General features: G+C 47.1%; 1 protein-coding gene across 1 annotated transcript; it reads right to left on the reverse strand.

The window, feature by feature from the left end:
• Positions 1-424: 424 nt before the first annotated feature.
• Positions 425-6,568, reverse strand: Xbp1 (X-box binding protein 1). Its single transcript, XM_090320394.1, is given in 6 exon segments — positions 425-1,914; positions 2,214-2,297; positions 2,300-2,359; positions 2,850-2,984; positions 4,993-5,089; positions 6,301-6,568. Coding segments are annotated over 6 exon segments (1,167 nt in total). The 5' UTR covers positions 6,534-6,568; the 3' UTR covers positions 425-1,356.
• Positions 6,569-16,978: the final 10,410 nt, after the last annotated feature.

Below are 16,978 nucleotides of genomic sequence, written 5' to 3' on the forward strand. Positions count from 1 at the left end.
TTCCCTCAGTACAGATGGAGTAAGTGGTGGCACACCAGCCCAGGGTTACCATGCTCCCTGGAGGCAGAGATGAAAATGCTCTCAATGTCTAGGAAAATGGAGAGTCTTGATTCTTAATAGCAGTGTCATTCTCTAGTTTATAAATGAGAAAGCACCAAGATGGATGGATTCTAGCTCTACCACTTTAACTGAGACCCTGGTCAGTTAAGCTAAAGAAGCTATTTTAGTTAGTAGTGACTACTCAAACTATAGATACAGCATTTATAGCAGCCAGGAATTGAAGCAGACAATAAAGACAGTCGTTAAGGCAGTAAAGTTCAGGTTGCGCATTCACTTCAGTTGGATAAATTATACCAAGCCAATTGTGAGATATCTACAGGGAGAAGGTAAGACTTGGGTCCAGAAGAACTCAGAACAAGGGTGATGCGTTGCATATTTTAATTGCATGGGTAGTTTAAATAAAGGGAAGAAGCACCTTCCAGAAAGCTATACTAACAAGAACAGATTCCACAGCATTTACATGGTAAATTTCTGTAACTTTACAAAAGATTTTTTTTGTGGGAGTCCTTGGACCCCCAATGTCCTGGACCTTGAACTCATGGTCTTTTCTGCTCAAGATCAGTACTCTACCACATAAGCCATAGCTCCACTTACGGTTTTTTGCTGGTAAACTGGAGATAAGAATCCCACAGACTTTCATGCTCAGGATGACTTCAAACCATGATCCTCAGATCTCAGCCTCTTGAGTAACTAGGATTACTAAGTATAAGCCACAAACACCCACCTGAACAAACAACTCTTAATCCTTCCTTGAACTGTATATGGAGGAAAAGAAGCCCCCTCAGTAGGTGTTTCTGTGCTTGAAGAAGCAAACTAAAGGACCTAAAATCAAGAGGCAAGCCTAGGATGCTGAGAGGGAGAAAAATGTAAAGGGCCATTTGTAAATTCCATGTCTATTTAAGACAAATGATGGTGGTATAAACATTGTAGGGCAAACTACTACCTTTAAGACAGAAGTTCATCTCAAAAGCTATCATTCTGAATTATTGTAGTAGTTTTGTTTTTTGTTTTTCTCTCAGTCATGGGGCTTGAACTCTGAGCCTGGGTACTATCCCTGAGCTCTTTAGCTCAAGGCTACCCCCCTACCACTGGAGCCACAGTGCCACTTCCAATGATAGTAGTTTTGAATGTCCTGGACTAATGGATGTGAACACAATACTAGGAGTCAAATACTTCAGAGGAATTCTCTAGGACTGTATGCCCTCTACTTTGGCTTTTGAATGAAGCATAGGCTTCTCCGCTGTCCCCCGGGCCATGTAATAGTCAAGGATAAAGACAGCAGAACTGGATCGCTCCTTACACACTAATCAGCTGGGGAAAGAGTTCATTTGCAAAAGTGTCCTCCCAAGAATGATTTGCACCAAGGGGAGAGGGCATGTCACTGAAGGGGGAAGGGGAGCCCTCATATTCACAGTCACTGTAAGCATCCAGCAGGCAGGAAGAAGGCTTCAGGCAGTGACCAGATGAAAGTAGATTGGAGATACCCAACTCTGGAATGAAGTCATCTTCTATAGGTTCTTCCTTCACAGAGACAGTGAATTCAGGGTGATCTTTCTCTGAGGGGTTGAGAGGTGCTTCCTCGATTTTTACTACCACGTTAGTTTGGCTCTCTGTCTCAGAGGGTATCTCTAGGACTAGAGGCTTGGTGTATACATGGTCAAAACGAATGAGTTCATTAATGGCTTCCAGCTTGGCTGATGACGTCCCCACTGACAGAGATAGGGAGGCTGGTAAGGAACTAGGTCCTTCTTGGCAGACCTCAGGGAGGTCCTCAAGACTGGTGGACTCTGGGGAAGGGCATTTGAAGAACATGACTGGATCCAACTTGTCCAAGATTCCAAGAAGGATATCAGACTGCAAGAGGCAAAAACAAAATACAGTACACCTATTAGAATGCATGCGACTACTGAGAACGCTCTTGGTCGTGGGTTCCATGCTGCTAATCAATATTCTATAAGATGAATGGTCTCAGGACCCATCAGACCTTCAGTCCACTTTCCTAAGGCACAGAAGACTAGAAATGTACTAGTTGATGTTCCACCCAAACCCCCACAAAATCAAACTACTACTTCCCCATGTATGTCATGAGGGATGTCAGACATTGAAGATGGAATTAACTAGTCATAGTTCTTTAGTAAGAGAATGATCTCTACCTCAGTGTCTGAAGAGTCAACGCTGTCAGAATCCACAGGGAGATGTTCTGGGGTGGTGACAACTGGGCCTGCACCTGCTGCAGAGGTGCACGTAGTCTGAGTGCTGCGGACTCAGCAGACCCGGTCACTGGCCTCATTCCATTCCCCTGGAAGGAAAGATGGAGGCGAATGAGGAGTTGAGCACCCTCAAGGAAACACCAGTCAGCTCAGATTTTCAACTCTCAAGAAGCTAGAAACTCAGCTGGGGTTGGTGGAGCACCTGTGATGCTTGCATTCAATAGGCTGAAAAAGGGAGGACCACCAGGATTAGACTTTTTTGTTGGTGGTGGTAGTGGTCCTGGGACTTGAACTCTGGGCTTGGATGCTGTCTCTGGGCTCTTCAGCTCAAGTCTCTAGTGCTCTACCACTTTGAGACACAGCACTACTTTTGCTTTTCAGAGATAAGAGTCTCTGAGACTTTGGGGCCTAGGCTGGCTTTGAATGGTGATTTTCAGATCTCAGCCTCGAGAGTAGCTAGGATTCCAGGCTAAGCCACCAGCACCCAGCCAGATAGAATACTTTGCAGAATGCAAACATAATCTGTGTCCTGTGCCTGGGAACTAGTGTTCTCATATGGCTCCAGTGAAGATAATTTACCTTGGCTTCTGTCTTTGTCTCCTCTTCGGTAACCAGGGCATCCATCCCTAAGCGCAGTCTTAACTCCTGGTTCTCAATCACAAGGCCATGAGTTTTCTCTCGTAAAAGTTGATTTTCTAGCAAAAGTTTTTGGTTCTGGAAGTAAATCCATAAGAAGCTATTAAAACATCCATTTTCTGGCTAGGAATATGGCTTAGTGGTAAAATGCTTGCCTAATATTTATGAAGTACAGGGTTAGATTTCTCAGTGACACATAAGCAGAAAATGCCAGAAGTGGTGCTATGGCTCAACTGGTAGAGTACTAGCCTTGAGCAAAAGAAGCTAGGGACAGTTCAAGCCCCAGGACTGGCACCAAAAAAAATATTTATTTATTTATTTATTTTGCTACTCTTGGAATCTGAGCTTTCTGTGCTTAATACTAGCACTCTACCACTTAAGCTACAGCTCCACTTCCAGTTGGAGATAAAGAATCTCACTGACTTTTCTGCCCAGTCTTGCTTCAAACCATGATCCTCAGATCTCAGCCTCCAGAGTAGCTAGAGTTATAGGCTTGAGCCATTAGTGCTTGGCAAAACATCTATTCCTTTCAGTTACTCTACCTGAGGTCCAGGAGTGTGGCCACTAAGTAGAGTGCTTACCTAGCATACATGAAGCCCTGAGTTTGATTCCTTGTTATCACATACAGAGAAAAAGCCAAAGTGGTGCTGTGGCTCAAGTTATAGAGTGCTAGCCTAGAGAAAGCTCAAGGATAGTGCCCTGATAAGCCCCCAGACTTGCAAAAATAAACAAAAACAAAAAAAGCTCTACCTGGAAGTACAGCAATGAAACTCTTATCTCCAGTAGCCACCACAAAACTTGACCCAGTGGGTCAAAGTGGTAAAGAAGCAGCCTTGAGCAAAAGAGCTCAAGTATTGTACCCAGACCCAGAAGAAGAAGAGGAGGAGGAGGAAAAAGGAAGAAGGAGGAGGAGAAGGAGGGTGCCCTAGCTGGGCGCAGTGGCTCATGTCTGTAATCTCAGGAGGCTGAGATCTGAAGATCAAGGTTCAAAGCCCCAAGGCACAACAGGACACTTATCTCCAATTTCTAGAAAACGGGAAATGGGGGGCCGGAAGTTTGGCCTAGTGGTTAAAGTGCTTGCCTAGCATGCATGGAGACCTGAGTTCGATTCCTCGGTACCACATACACAGAAAAAAGCCAGAAGTGGTGCTGAGGCTCAAGTGGCAGAGCTCTAGCCTTGAGAAAGTCCAAGGACAGTGCTCAGGCCCTGAGCTCAGTCCCAGGACTGGCAAAAAAAAAAAAACGGGAAATGGGGCTTGGCTCAAGGGTAGAGCGATAGCCTTGAGAGAAAAAAAAACAAAACCACCTCAAGCCAGGTTCTGGTACAGGCCTGTTATCCTAGCCACTTAGCATGAGGATCACAGTTGGAAGCCAGTCTCAACAGGAAAGTCCACAAGACTCTTAGCTCTGAATTCAAATCTCTGTACTGACACACAAAATCCTAAATCCAACTAAAAATACCTAATCATCTGTTGGTTAACAACAAAAGTAGTAATGGGCTGGGAATGTGGCTTAGTGGATGAGTGCTTGCCTAGGATGCATGAAGCCCTGGGTTCAATTCCTCAGTACCACATGAACAGAAAAAGTTGGATGTAGCACTATTGCTCAGGTGGTAGAGTGCTACCCTTGAGAAAAAGGTCAAGGCCCAGGCCCTGAGTTCAAGGCCCAAGACTGTCAAAAAAAATGTAACCGTAGAATATATGATCAATACCCATCCCCCAAAAAAAAAACAAGACAATGATTTACAGTTTAAGAACAATTATCAATCCTTATATATTCAAGATCTATAGTTGGCAGCAATTTACTGTTAGATAAAAAGTGAACCCTAGAAGGAAAAGGACAACACTGGTGAACTTTTGGCCAAAGCCTTAAGAATCAAGTTTAAGGAATGATTTCTTATCTGTTCTTGATCATTTCTTAGCACTTAATTGCTAAACATCACTTAATTGCTAAGTTCACCTAATGCCAAAGTTCTATTTCCCACAGACTGCAGAGTACCACTCTGCCTCCCCTGGGATGGACAGGAACTTAGAGCAGTGAAGGGAGGGTGGATACACAGGGATTTGAATGTGCCCTTCAGCTTTACCTCCTCTTCCAAATCTACCACTTGCTGTTCCAGCTCGCTCATCCGGGCTTTCTTGCGATCTCGGGCAGTCTGTGCGGCTACTCTGTTTTTCAGTTTCCTGTGGAGAAGAGGAACAAGGCACATAGTCATCTCACACTTTTTTTTTTGTGGGTCATGGAGCTTGAACTTGGCCTGGGCACTGTCCCTGAGCTCTTCTGCTCAAAGCTACCACCCTATCCTAGAGCCAAGCCCCATTTTCTGTCTTCTAGAGGTTAATTGGAGATGATACTCAGGTCCTCTTGTGCCGGGGCTGGCTTTGAACCTTGATCCTCAGATCTCAGCTTCCTGAGTAGCTAGGGTTACAGGCTCCTGAGCCACCGCAGCCGGCCTCACACTTTTCTTATATCTTTATTTTTAAACTTGGCCACCTAGTGCCTTCGTTTTAGTTTCCAATGTAGGGCAACGCCAAAGTAAAATAGATCTCAGGTCTCCTCCTGTCACAAAGGCCTAGTGGTAGAGTGCTTGCCTAGCATGCACAAAGACTGGGGTTCGATTCCTGGGTACCACATACATTTTTTAAAAAGCCGGGAGTGGTGCTCTGGCTCAAGTGGTAGAGCTCTAGTCTTGAGAAAGCCCAGGACAGTGTCAGGCCCTGAGTTCAAGCCCCCGGGGGTCCCCCCCCCCCCGACAAAATAAAACTACAGCAGCCGTCGCGGGCCTTCGGTCAGCAGGGCAGCACCCAGCCCTGGGGCTGAACGCTCTACATTGCATCAGAAGAATTTCTCCTCCCCCGCTGCTTCCCGAAACCGGATCCTGCACGGACTGGGGACAGTGTGTGCAATCTCGCAGTGACTTAAATCCTCCCTGCCCAGGCCCGCCCCGTCTCCAGTGCTGAGCTCCCGTCTCTGCTTCCAGGGGACACTTCATAAGCCGTGAAAAAGCAAAGGGAGAACACAAACTTTTGCGGGGACCTAAGGGATGGGAGTCGTCCTCAGCCACCCCCAAAACGAGGCTCGTTTAAGGACGCAGACCGAGCGTGTCCATCCGAGCTGTCAGCTCCTCTCCAAGAAGAGGTGAACCGAGACACAAGCTCTAGTCCAGAGCGGCTGGACGCCCGGTCCTGGGCCACACACCTAGAGGATCCGAACCCCCCAGCGCCCTTCGCATCCCCACGCCCCGCTCAGACCCCTTCCAGTGAGTCCGGGAAACCCGCCCGCGGCGGAGCCCGGCCGCGCAGCCTTCCCGGCCCGCCCCGCCGTGCCGTGCCGGGAGCCCGGCCCCGCCACAGGCCCGATCCGGACCTCACCCCCGGCTCCGGCCCTCGCCCACCTCCGCAGCGCCTTCTCCTCGGGGCTCAGGTGCGTGAGGCGCTGCCGCTTGCGCGCTTGGGGCGGCCCCCCGCCCGCCGCCTCCGGGCTGGCCCCTCTCTGGCCCGGCACCATCAAAGACAGCGTCTGGCCCGCCGGGGCTCCGGTGGCGGCGGCGGCGGCGGACTGGCCGGACAGAAGCAACACTTTGGGGACTCCATCGGCCGAGCTCGGTGCGGCTGCCACCACCACCATGGCCACAGACTGTCCACGCCACAGCGCCCCGCCGCCGCCGCCCGGCGGCCAGCCCCACCGCACCCAGCCTTTCTACGGTCGTGGCCGTACGCGATTGGTCAGCGCCTCGTGACGCAGCGCTGGTCTCTGCGTTCATTGGTCCCGAAGCCCCTGCGGAGGTGGGGGTGGGTCCAGAGGGGGCGGGCCGTGAGTGTCCAGCGTGGCAAGTGCTGGGAACTGGGCGTATTTTCCGCGGGGAAATGTTTCCGTTTGGGAGGTGAGCGAGAGCCGGGGCCAGGGGGCGGGAGGGCTCCCAGTCCCCGAGGGGCGCCTCCCGCCCTACCCCCGGCCTCCTGGTGCTTATTTGAATCGCAAACCTGGGATTCCAGACCGAGGACTTTCCGATTTGTTGTCGACCATGACTTTGTATGTTATGCGCCCTTCCGCCCCGAGGGCCGCGGAGAATCGAGACGGGGCCCCCCGGCCGCGGACGGCGGGAGCGGGTCGAGGGCGCGCGATCTCGCAGCTCAGGGTCAGCGTGGAACGGGGCCGCGGGCCCCTGGGGATACCGCGCCGTGTTGTCTTTTTTATTTTACACTTTCTACTACGAGCCGGCATTATGGTCATGGTGATAGAGCTGAAGGTCTCCTGTTGCGGCAGCTGAGCCCCTTCTCCACCGAGACTTTTTTTTTGGGGGGGGGGGGGCTTGAACTGTGGGCCTAGGCGCTGGCGCTGAGCAACTCAGCTCAAGGCCTCCACAGCACCGCTTCCCGTTCTCTAGACGTTAATTAGAGGTACGAGTCTCCTGGCCTCTAGTGCCCGGGCTGGCTTTGAACCTTGATCCTCAGATCTCAGCCTCCTGAGCAGCTAGGATTACAGGTGTGAGCCACCGTGCCTGGCTCCCCTTCCTTCCCTCCCTCCCTCCCTCCCCCCCTCCCTCCCTCCCTCCCTCCCTCCTTTCTTCCTTTCTTTCCTTCTTTCTGTAAAAAGAAAATGACACATTTTAAAAACATAGGCCCTGGCAAGCACTAATTTCCTATGCCTTTAAATCCTAGCTACTCACAGGCTGAAATCTGAGGATCAAAGTTCAAAGCCACCCCACCCCATCCCAGAAAAATCCTAGAGACTCTTATCATCAAAAGCAGGAAGTATGGCAAGCTCAAGCACAGTGTCCAGGCCCTGAGTTCAAGCCCTAGAACATACACACACACACACACACACACGCACCCACGCACCCATGCACGCAAGCTCAGGGGCCTACCCTGGATCTCTGGGCCTACAGGGAGGTCTGAGGCTTCAGTCAGGCGGTTGTGGTGCAGAGGGACCGTTTGCTTGCGAAAGAGAGGTCCTCACGCAGCAGCAAGGGAACGTTTCTTTTTTTTTTTTTTTTTATCATTTTCTTTATTTTTTTTTTCTAAGAAAACTACAAATTCACTATCCCTTGGGCTGCAAGAATATCAAGAGGAGAAACTTAAGCCAACTCCTCACATAGGTTTACTATTTGGGAACAAATTTCAAAATTCCCCCAAATTACAGAGTAAAATTTTCTTTGCTAAGTACTTGCTTCCTTCTTTGTACTCCATGCTCCACATTCTAGAGATATAAAGATTAGTAAGAATAGTAGGGTAGATAGAGATAACTGACAGTGGTTTTTGCTTTTTAATCTCTCTTTTTTCTTTCCATTTTCTGTTTGGACCCCACTGCTTAAAGTGGTGATTTTAACTGTTTGTTGTTGTTGTTGTCTTTTCTTTTTTAGTACTGGGGATTGAACACAAGATGTTGCATTTGCTAGGCAAGCACTTTGCCACTGAGCTACATTTTAGAGTGGGGCCTAGCCAGACATGGTACTGCACACATGTAGTCTCAGCTACTTGATGACAACCAGAAGGACTGCTTGAGTGAAACCAGCCTAGGCAACAGCATGACCCTGTCTATTGAGAGGAAGAAAAAGAAAGGAGACTAGGGAGAAAAGAAGGAAGCTGGGTGCCGGGTTTGATTCCACTCTGGCTCCCAACAGCTGGGGGCCTAGTGATAGCATGCACAAAGACCCTGGTTCCATTCCTCAGTACCACATATACAGAAAAAGCTGGAAGTCATGCTGTAGCTCAAGTGGGGTAGAGCTCTAGCCTTGAGAAAACCCAAGGACAGTGCTCAGGCCCTGAGCCAAAAAAAAAAAAAAGGAGGGGGATAGCGGGACATCAACAACAACCATAAAAAGAGAAAAGAAAAAAAGAAAGAATGACAAAGATCAACAAAATACTGTTTCAGCAGGCAGCTGTAGCTCACGCCTTTAATCCTAGCTACTCCAGAAGATCTGAGGAGGGAGGTTTGAAGACAACCAGGGGAGAAAAATCCAAGAGATAAACCAACAAAAGCCAAACTGTAGTGTGTGGCTCAGTTGGTAGATAGCTAGCCCTGAAGGAGAAAACCAAGTGGAAGTTTAGGGCTAGAGTTCAAGCCCCCCCCAAACCCTCAACTTCTAGATTCCCTTGAAGCCACAAGTACACAAGAATGCACTTCAGACCCACACATGAGGAGAAGTTATAGGCACAGAGTGTTTCAGGAAAGTTTGTTCAATAAAGAATCCTCAACTAGAAAACCTTTCAGAGTTTGCCTATTAGCTTTCTTTCTTTTCCTTTCTTCTTGCCTGGAAAACCGAAATGTGTGTGCCAAATTGAGAAATTGGGCTATTTTGTAAAGATGATGGGAAAAATTGCATAGGAGCAGGATTCAGAAATTCAGTTCTTTCGTGTGTGTGTGTGTGTGTGTGTGTGTGTGTGTTTTGTGTGTGTGTGTGTGTGTGTGTACTGGGGCTTGAACTCAACATTATTTGACTTTGCTTTTTTTTTCCCCCCTGTGCCTGCCCTGGGGCTTGAACTCAGGGCCTGAGCAAGGTCCACGAGCTTTTTGCTCAAGACTAGCACCACTGCTCCACGTCTAGCTTTTGGTAGTTAATTGGAGATAAGAGTCTCAAAGACCTTCTTGCCCAGGCTGGCTCCAAACTAGAATGTTCAAATCTCAGGCTCCTGAGTAGCTGCGATTACAGGTGTGAGCTACCAGTTCTTGGCTTCCAGTATGTTCTTAAAGACATTTATGAACATTTGCAGTAACGTTGAGGTGCCCAGTGTATGGGTAGGAAATCTTTCAAATCTTCATAATGAATGTTTCCTTTAATCCCGTGGCTGCCACCTCTTTCTGGAAACTTCCATACATTCACTTGGGTTTATTAGGCTTCCAAGAAATTGAATTCTCCTTTGGCATCTGCAAAATGCCAAAGATCGTCTGCTCAGTGCACTTAAATGGGTACTAAAAGGGCATCACAAAGGGAAAACATTCACTTGAAGCATGTAAAGCACCATGTCTGTCTTCTGTTGGCAGTGACCTTGACTGGGAAATTGCTTTGAGCTTGCTTTTCTTTCCTTTTTTTTTTTGTTTTTGTTTTTGTTTTTGTGTATGTGGTACCAGGGAATCAAACCCAGAGCACTCTACCACTGGGCCACATTCCTGGCCCTTTTGCTTTTTTTTTTTTTAAGAGAAAAACAGAATCTCCACCGCCCATAACTATCCTTTTTGCCCAGGTTAAAAGGGACAAAGGAAGCAGGTTTTAATCTTGTGTGAAAGAAATTAAAGTGCCACAGGATCCCTTCATCATCCCTAAAAGAACTAAAAAAAGTGAGTTTACTGATATTAAAGATGGTTGTTGTTGTTTGGCAGCAGGCCTGGGGCTTGAACTCACAGCCTGGATACCATCCCTAAGCTTTTTTGCTTAAGGATGGTGCTCTACAACTTGAGCCACAGCTCTACTTCTTTTTTTTTTGCCAGTCCTGAGGCTTGAACTCTGGGTATGAGCACTGTCCTTGGGCTTTTTCCTCAAGGCTAGCACTCTGCCACTTGAGCCATAGCACTACTTCCAGCCTTTCTATGTATGTAGTACCGAAGAATTGAATCCAAGTCTTCGTGCATGCTAGGCAAGCACTCTACCACTAGGTCAAACTCCTGGCCCCCTTCTGACTTTTTTGGTAGAGATAAAGAGTCTCATGGACTGTCCTGACCAGGCTGGTTTTGAATCAGGATCCTCAGATCTTAGCCACCTGAGTAGCTAGAATTGCATAGACATAAGCCACTGACATCCAACTAATTTTTTTCTTTTGTGCCAGTCCTGGGGTTTGAATTCAGGGCCTGGGTGTTGTCCCTGAGCTTCTTTTGCTACCTCTTGAGCCACAGAACCACTTCTAGATTTTTCTGGTTATGTGGTACTAAGGAATGGAACCCAGGTCTTCGTGCATGCTAGGCAAGCACTCTACCACTAAGCCACATTCCCAGACCCCTACTAAATAAACTATTTAAAATGTACAAAAAAATGCTAGAATGGGAATGGGCTAGTTAAGGTGTACAGGATACAGGTGTACAGAATACAGTTGTAGAGAACAATTGTACACAGGAATTCCATGGTGGCATTCCCACAGGTGCACACAAAGTGCCCCGTCAACATTCCCCCCACACCCCATTTCTCTCCGTTAGCCAAAATTCCCTTTAGAGAGATGCTGAAATGTTTGATCTACTTTACAGTAGACCAGATTTCTGACAGTGGTAGAGGGACTCTTGACAATTTTAAAATTAATTATTGGCAATACTGAAGACTGAACTCAAGATCTCTGTGGCTTGAGCCATGCCTCTTTCGGTGTGTTCTTCAGATAGGGTTGCATGGTTTTACCCAAGCTGACCTTGGACCACAATCCTCCTCCCTCTACCTCCCAAGAAACTCTGTCCACCACACCCTGCTTTTTGGAACACTTCCTTTTATTTATAACTGACTTTGCACATTTGTATTCCTGGGGAGAGAGGACTGTAAGCTATACTTCCCTGGTTCTTTCATACAGGGAAGATTTATGTGGTTCCAAAAGCCAGCTGGGTAAAATATAGACCCAACTCTGTGGTTTGATGAATAAATCAGATAGGAGAAGAGAAAACTTCAGACTCAGGAAGGAAGTAGAATTATATTTGCTTCAGAGGATCTGGCAGGGAACATTCTTTCATTTCTTTCTTTCACATTCCTGTAGCTGCCAGCTGGGGGAGGAGGAAGAGAGGGAGCCTGGCATGGGTGGCTAAAGATTCCTGTTTAAAGCCAATCCAGGCAATAATAATAATAATAATAATAATAATAATAATAATAATAAAGTCCAGACGAGGCTCTTATGTCTAATGAAGCAACAGCAAGCAGGAAGTAGAGGTGTGGCTCAAGTGGCAGAGCACCAGCCTTGAAGGGAGAAAAAAAGCCAAGTAAGAGTGGGAAGGTCTGGGATCAAGCCCCAGAACTGACATAAAAATAAAGGAATATTAAAATTAGCATTCCTGAGCGCGTCTTCCACTGTCTTCATCACTGTGTCAGCCTCTCTCCCCCCAGCAGCTATCTGACTGACAAAAAGTCTGACAGTTCCTAGAAGATGAGGTGGAACACAGCAAGGTGTCCACATCTAGGCATCTAGAAACTACACAACAATGTACTCCTGTAGCCCCAGCTGTTCAAGAGGCAGAGGCAGCAGAAATGCTGGAGACCAGGAAGAGTTGAAGCCATTCTTTCAAAAACAAAGTAAGGGCCGGGAGTTTGGCCTAGTGGTTAAAGTGCTTGCCTAGCATGCACGAAGACCCGGGTTCGATTCCTCGGTACCACATACATAGAAAAAAGCCAGAAGTGGTGCTGAGGCTCAAGTGGTAGAGCTCTAGCCTTGAGAAAGTCCAAGGACAGTGCTCAGGCCCTGAGCCCAAGCCCAGGACTGGCAAAAAAAAAAATGGCAACAAAAACAAAGTAAGTTTCGTCACTGTTATTGAGAAGCAGAAATGTGGTTCATAAAGCAGGAAGATGGACACCAAGTTTTTCCCCGTCATTTCCTCCTCCAGACCAAGATCAAAATACCTGCCTTGCCCCTAAGTGGGCCAGGCCTGTCATAGACTACCAATTATTTGTCCAGTTAGTGTGACCTGTTATAAAATTCCCAGAAAAGTTCTACAAACATTTGCCAAGTACACAGACTTGTGACCTACGGCGAGCTCTAGGGCCAGCTCTACATTGCGCCACTGCTGGGGCGGGGGGGGGGGGGGGGGGGGGGGGGAGGGTCGGGTGGCTGCTGTGCACGCTCCCAGGCCAGTGAAGCTGCATGTCTGGGGGAAGGAGATGGAATATGTAACTAATAACGTGTGTGGCTGGGCACACCTGTACAATGCTTGAATGTTTGCCTATCCCTCTCTTCCCCCCTCCTGTCCTGTGCGCACACACTCACACACACACACACACACACACACACACACACACACATACACATTTCATCCCTGAGCTTCTTTTGCTCAAGACTAACATTCTACCCCTTGACTACCACACCACTTCTGGCTTTGTGTATGTGGTACTGAGGAATTGAACTCAGGGCCTCATGCATGCTAGGCAAGCACTCTACCCACTAAGCTAACTTCCCAGTCTTTATTTTTCTTTTCTTTTCTAGTTAATTGGAGATAAGATTCTCAAAGACATTCCTGTCCAGACTAACTGTAAACCAGGATCATCAAAGCTCAACCTCCTGAGTAGCTAGGATTCTAGGTATGAGCCATCAGAGCCCAGTTTGACTTGTTTTTCAATACAATATGATCATTTCCATTTGAAAACAAGTTTCATTGACAGCATACAGTTCTAGGAATGCAGCTTGTATTGTAGTCAGGACATATAATGTGTTCCCAAAGGCACCAGTCAATATTGCTACCATAGGTTGGGGGTGTCAAATGGCGACCTTGAATTGGGAAATGCAAATCAGCTCTTGATGGATGGCACTATTTGGAATAAAGCATTTTCTGCTTTGGACACCTTTGGAGGAAGATTTTTACTTGCCTTTGCTGGAAAAGGTAGGGAGATGCATGAAAGCATCTTACTATGAGCCTGGGACACAGGAAGGTGCTGCTTTACTTCAGAATTCAAAGCACTGGAACAACAAAAGCTCTTCTCCCTTCTCCCTTCTCTATCTCCATCTCCACCTTAGCTGCTCTGACTCATTTTTGGAAACTGTTGGATTTCTTTCCTTCTTTTTTTTTTTTTTTTTTGCCAGTCCTGGGCTTGAACTCAGGGCTTGATCACTGTTCTTGGACTTTCTCAAGGCTAGCGCTCTACCACTTGAGCCTCAGCACCACTTCCGGCTTTTTTCTATGTATGTGGTACCAAGGAATCGAACCCGGGTCTTCGTGCATGCTAGGCAGGCACTTTAACCACTAGGCCAAACTCCTGGCCCTTTACTTCTTTTCTTTTCTTTCTTCCCTCCCTCCCTCCCTCCCTCCTTCAACTTCTCCCTTCTTCCCTTCCTCTCTCTCTCTCTCTCTCTCTCTCTCTCTCTCTCTCTTCCTCCCTCTCTCTCCCCCCTTCCTCTTTCTTTCTTTCCTTCTTTTTTTGTACTGGTCCTAGAGCTTGAACTCAGGGCCAGGGTGCTATCACTGAGCTCTGCTCAAAGCCAGTGCTCTATCACTTGAGCCACAGCTCCATGTCTAGCTTTTTGGTGGTTTACTAGAGTTAAGAATTTTCCTGCCAAGGGGCTGGGAGCATGGCCTAGTGGGAGAGTGCTTGCCTAGCATGCACAAAGCCCTGGATTAGATTCCCTGCAACCACATACTCAGAAAAAGCCGGAAGTGGCACTATGGCTCAAGTGGCAGAGTGCTAGCCTTGAGCAAAAAGTGTCCAAGGACAGTGCCCAGGCCCTGAGTTCAGTCCCTAGGACTGGCAAACAGCAACAAGAACCCTCTAAAAGAATTTTCCTGCCAACGCTGGCTTCTAACCATGACCTTTGGATCTCAGCCTCCTGAGTAGCTAGGATTACAGGCGTGAGCAGCCAGTGCCTGGTTTAACTGCCTGGATTTCTGAGGGAGGGAGACCTCCTGGGAGACCCACCTGCTGAGAGGATCTCAGATTTCTGAGAGCAGAGGTGTCAGCCTAACAGAGAAGGAAGAGGTAAAGATTCCTGAGGGTAGAGATGCCAGCCTAACAGAGAAGGAAGAGGTAAAGATTCCTGAGGGTAGAGATGCCAGCCTAACAGAGAAGGAAGAGGTAAAGATTCCTGAGGGTAGAGATGCCAGCCTAACAAAGAAGGAGAAGGTGAAGATTCCAGGCAACCCAGACACATGAAGCCTGATTCAACCCATTCTCTGTGCCCAGGCTCCTTGACAACTCCAATAATGTTCTTGCCCACGGCACAGCTTTGGAAAAAACCATTTCTCCATTTGAAAACTGTTCTTTGTTCAGTGTCTTAGAAAATCAGATTTGTTCAAGATAGATTGCACACTGAATCTAAGTTCCACTTAGAAATTTGGTTCTGTCACCTCCACCCAGAGGTCAATCATGCACATTTTGTATTTTGGGAGAGGAGGGGTTTGAACTCAAGCTTGGCTAGGCAGGTGTTCTACCACTTAAACCATATTTCCCCCGCCCTCGGATTTGCTTTTTCTATTTCTTTTGTCCAATATCTTGCTGCTAAAGAAGTTAGATGCCACCTGTCACCTAAGATTAGAAAAAAAAAAATCTCAGGAAGCAATACTTGTTCATTGACTGCTAAAAGTGACCTGAAACTGACTGAAAATACAAATTCTACCTTGAACACCTGCGACTGTCATCAAGAGTGTATAAGGTGATCCTTCTGAATATTTCTCTACTTACTTTAAATCTTGTCTTTTGTCTCTTTTCTTACTTCATCCTTGTAATCCCAGCTCTTCAGGAGGTAGAAATCAGGCAGGAGAATTGAGGCTTAAGGTCAGCCTAGGTGAAAAGTTATAGAGACCCCAAGCTGTGCAGTGGTGGTACACCCCTGTGGTCCTAGCCACATGGGAGACAGAAGCAAGATGACCCTTTTCTGAGGCTGGCCTTTGGAGGAAATTGGAGACCCTACCTATCATAACTGAGAATGGCTCAAGTGGTAGAGTATCTATCTGCCTAGCAACATTGAGGCTCTGAGTTCAAACTCCATTACTACAAAAGGAAAAACCAAGGGCTAGTTTGGGCCTTGGCTCAGATGGTAGAGTGCCAGTCATGAGTGGAAGCATCAGATACTGAGTTCAACTCCTAAACTCAAACAAAAAAGACTTCCTTTTCTTTTAATCAGCAACACTACAACACTTTTTTTTTTTTTTTGCCAGTCGTGGAGCTTGAACTCAGGGCCTGGGTACTATCCTTGGACACTTTTTTTTTTTTTTCTCAAGGCTAGCGCTCTGTCACTTGAGCCACAGAGCCACTTCCAGCTTCTTCTATGTATGTGGAATGCCTTTCTGCATGCGAGGCTACACTCCCAACTCTACAACACTTTTTTTAATGGTAGTTTTTAAATTGCAGTTACATAAAAGCAACACTTCATTTTTTTAAAAACTTGACACCAGTCGCTGGTAGCTCAGGCCTGTAATTCTAGCTACTTGGGAGGCTGAGATCTGAGTATCACAGTTCAAAGCCAGCCTGGGCATGAAAGTCCTTGAGACTCTCATCTCCAATTAACCACCAGAAAACTGAAAGCAGTGCTGTGGCTCAAGGGATAGGGTGGTAGCCTTTAGCTGAAGAGCTCAGGGACAATGCCCAGGCCCAGAGTTCAAGCCCAGTGACCAACAACAACAAAAAAAGAGGGGTCATGAGTTTGGCCTATTGGTAAAGTGCTCATCTAGCATGCATGAAGACACAGATTTGATTCATTGTTACCAAATACATAGAAAAAGGAAGAAATGGTGCTGTGACTCTAGTGGTAGAGCACTAGCCTTGAGAAAGCTCAAGGTCAGTGCTCAGACCCTGAGTTCAAGCCCCAAGACGGGCAAAAAAAAAATGATATGGAATTTCATGAGAGAGCTAGGATTACAGGCATGAGCCACTGGCCCCCAGGGCAGCTGACCTTTTGTATCTTGTTTTGCTCTTTCCCTGCCACTTAGCATGCCACCTACACACGCACACAGTTTCCTCTTGGCAATTGTTGAAATGTGTACCACTGAATGATAAGGCCAGAAGGAAGCAGTTTCAGTAGACCTTGAAATGTTTAGTTTACCTTCTGGCCTTGGCCCCTGGCCTCACAGATGTCCCCGGCTCTCCTGGGAGAGTGTACAGGGCTTGAAATCCCAGAGGCCCTGACACCTCCCTTCTAGGCAGAGGCCTTGTTTGCAGATCCGGGTTCAGAGCAGGAAGCATGGGTTGGAAATTCAACCCTGGGTTAGAGTTACAGCTTGAGTGAATTCCCTCCCAGCCATCTGAGAAAGACAGCAGTCATTTCTGATGAAAATCTCTCATTCCTTCACTGGTTCTTTCTAAAAGTTCTTGGAACACTTTTCCAGGAAGAAAGGTGGTAAAAGGAAATCAGAGTAGTAGAGAATGTGAAGCTTTGTTTCTGTAGAAAGACTTGGGAAAGAAGTCAGGACACTCGTTAAGGATAGTGAAAATAAGTCACCTCAAAACACTTGCTAAGAATACTGGAAGT

Source organism: Megascapheus bottae, chromosome 28 (assembly GCF_031878675.1).
Source record: "Megascapheus bottae isolate mThoBot1 chromosome 28, mThoBot2.hap1, whole genome shotgun sequence".
Lineage (NCBI taxonomy): Eukaryota > Metazoa > Chordata > Mammalia > Rodentia > Geomyidae > Megascapheus > Megascapheus bottae.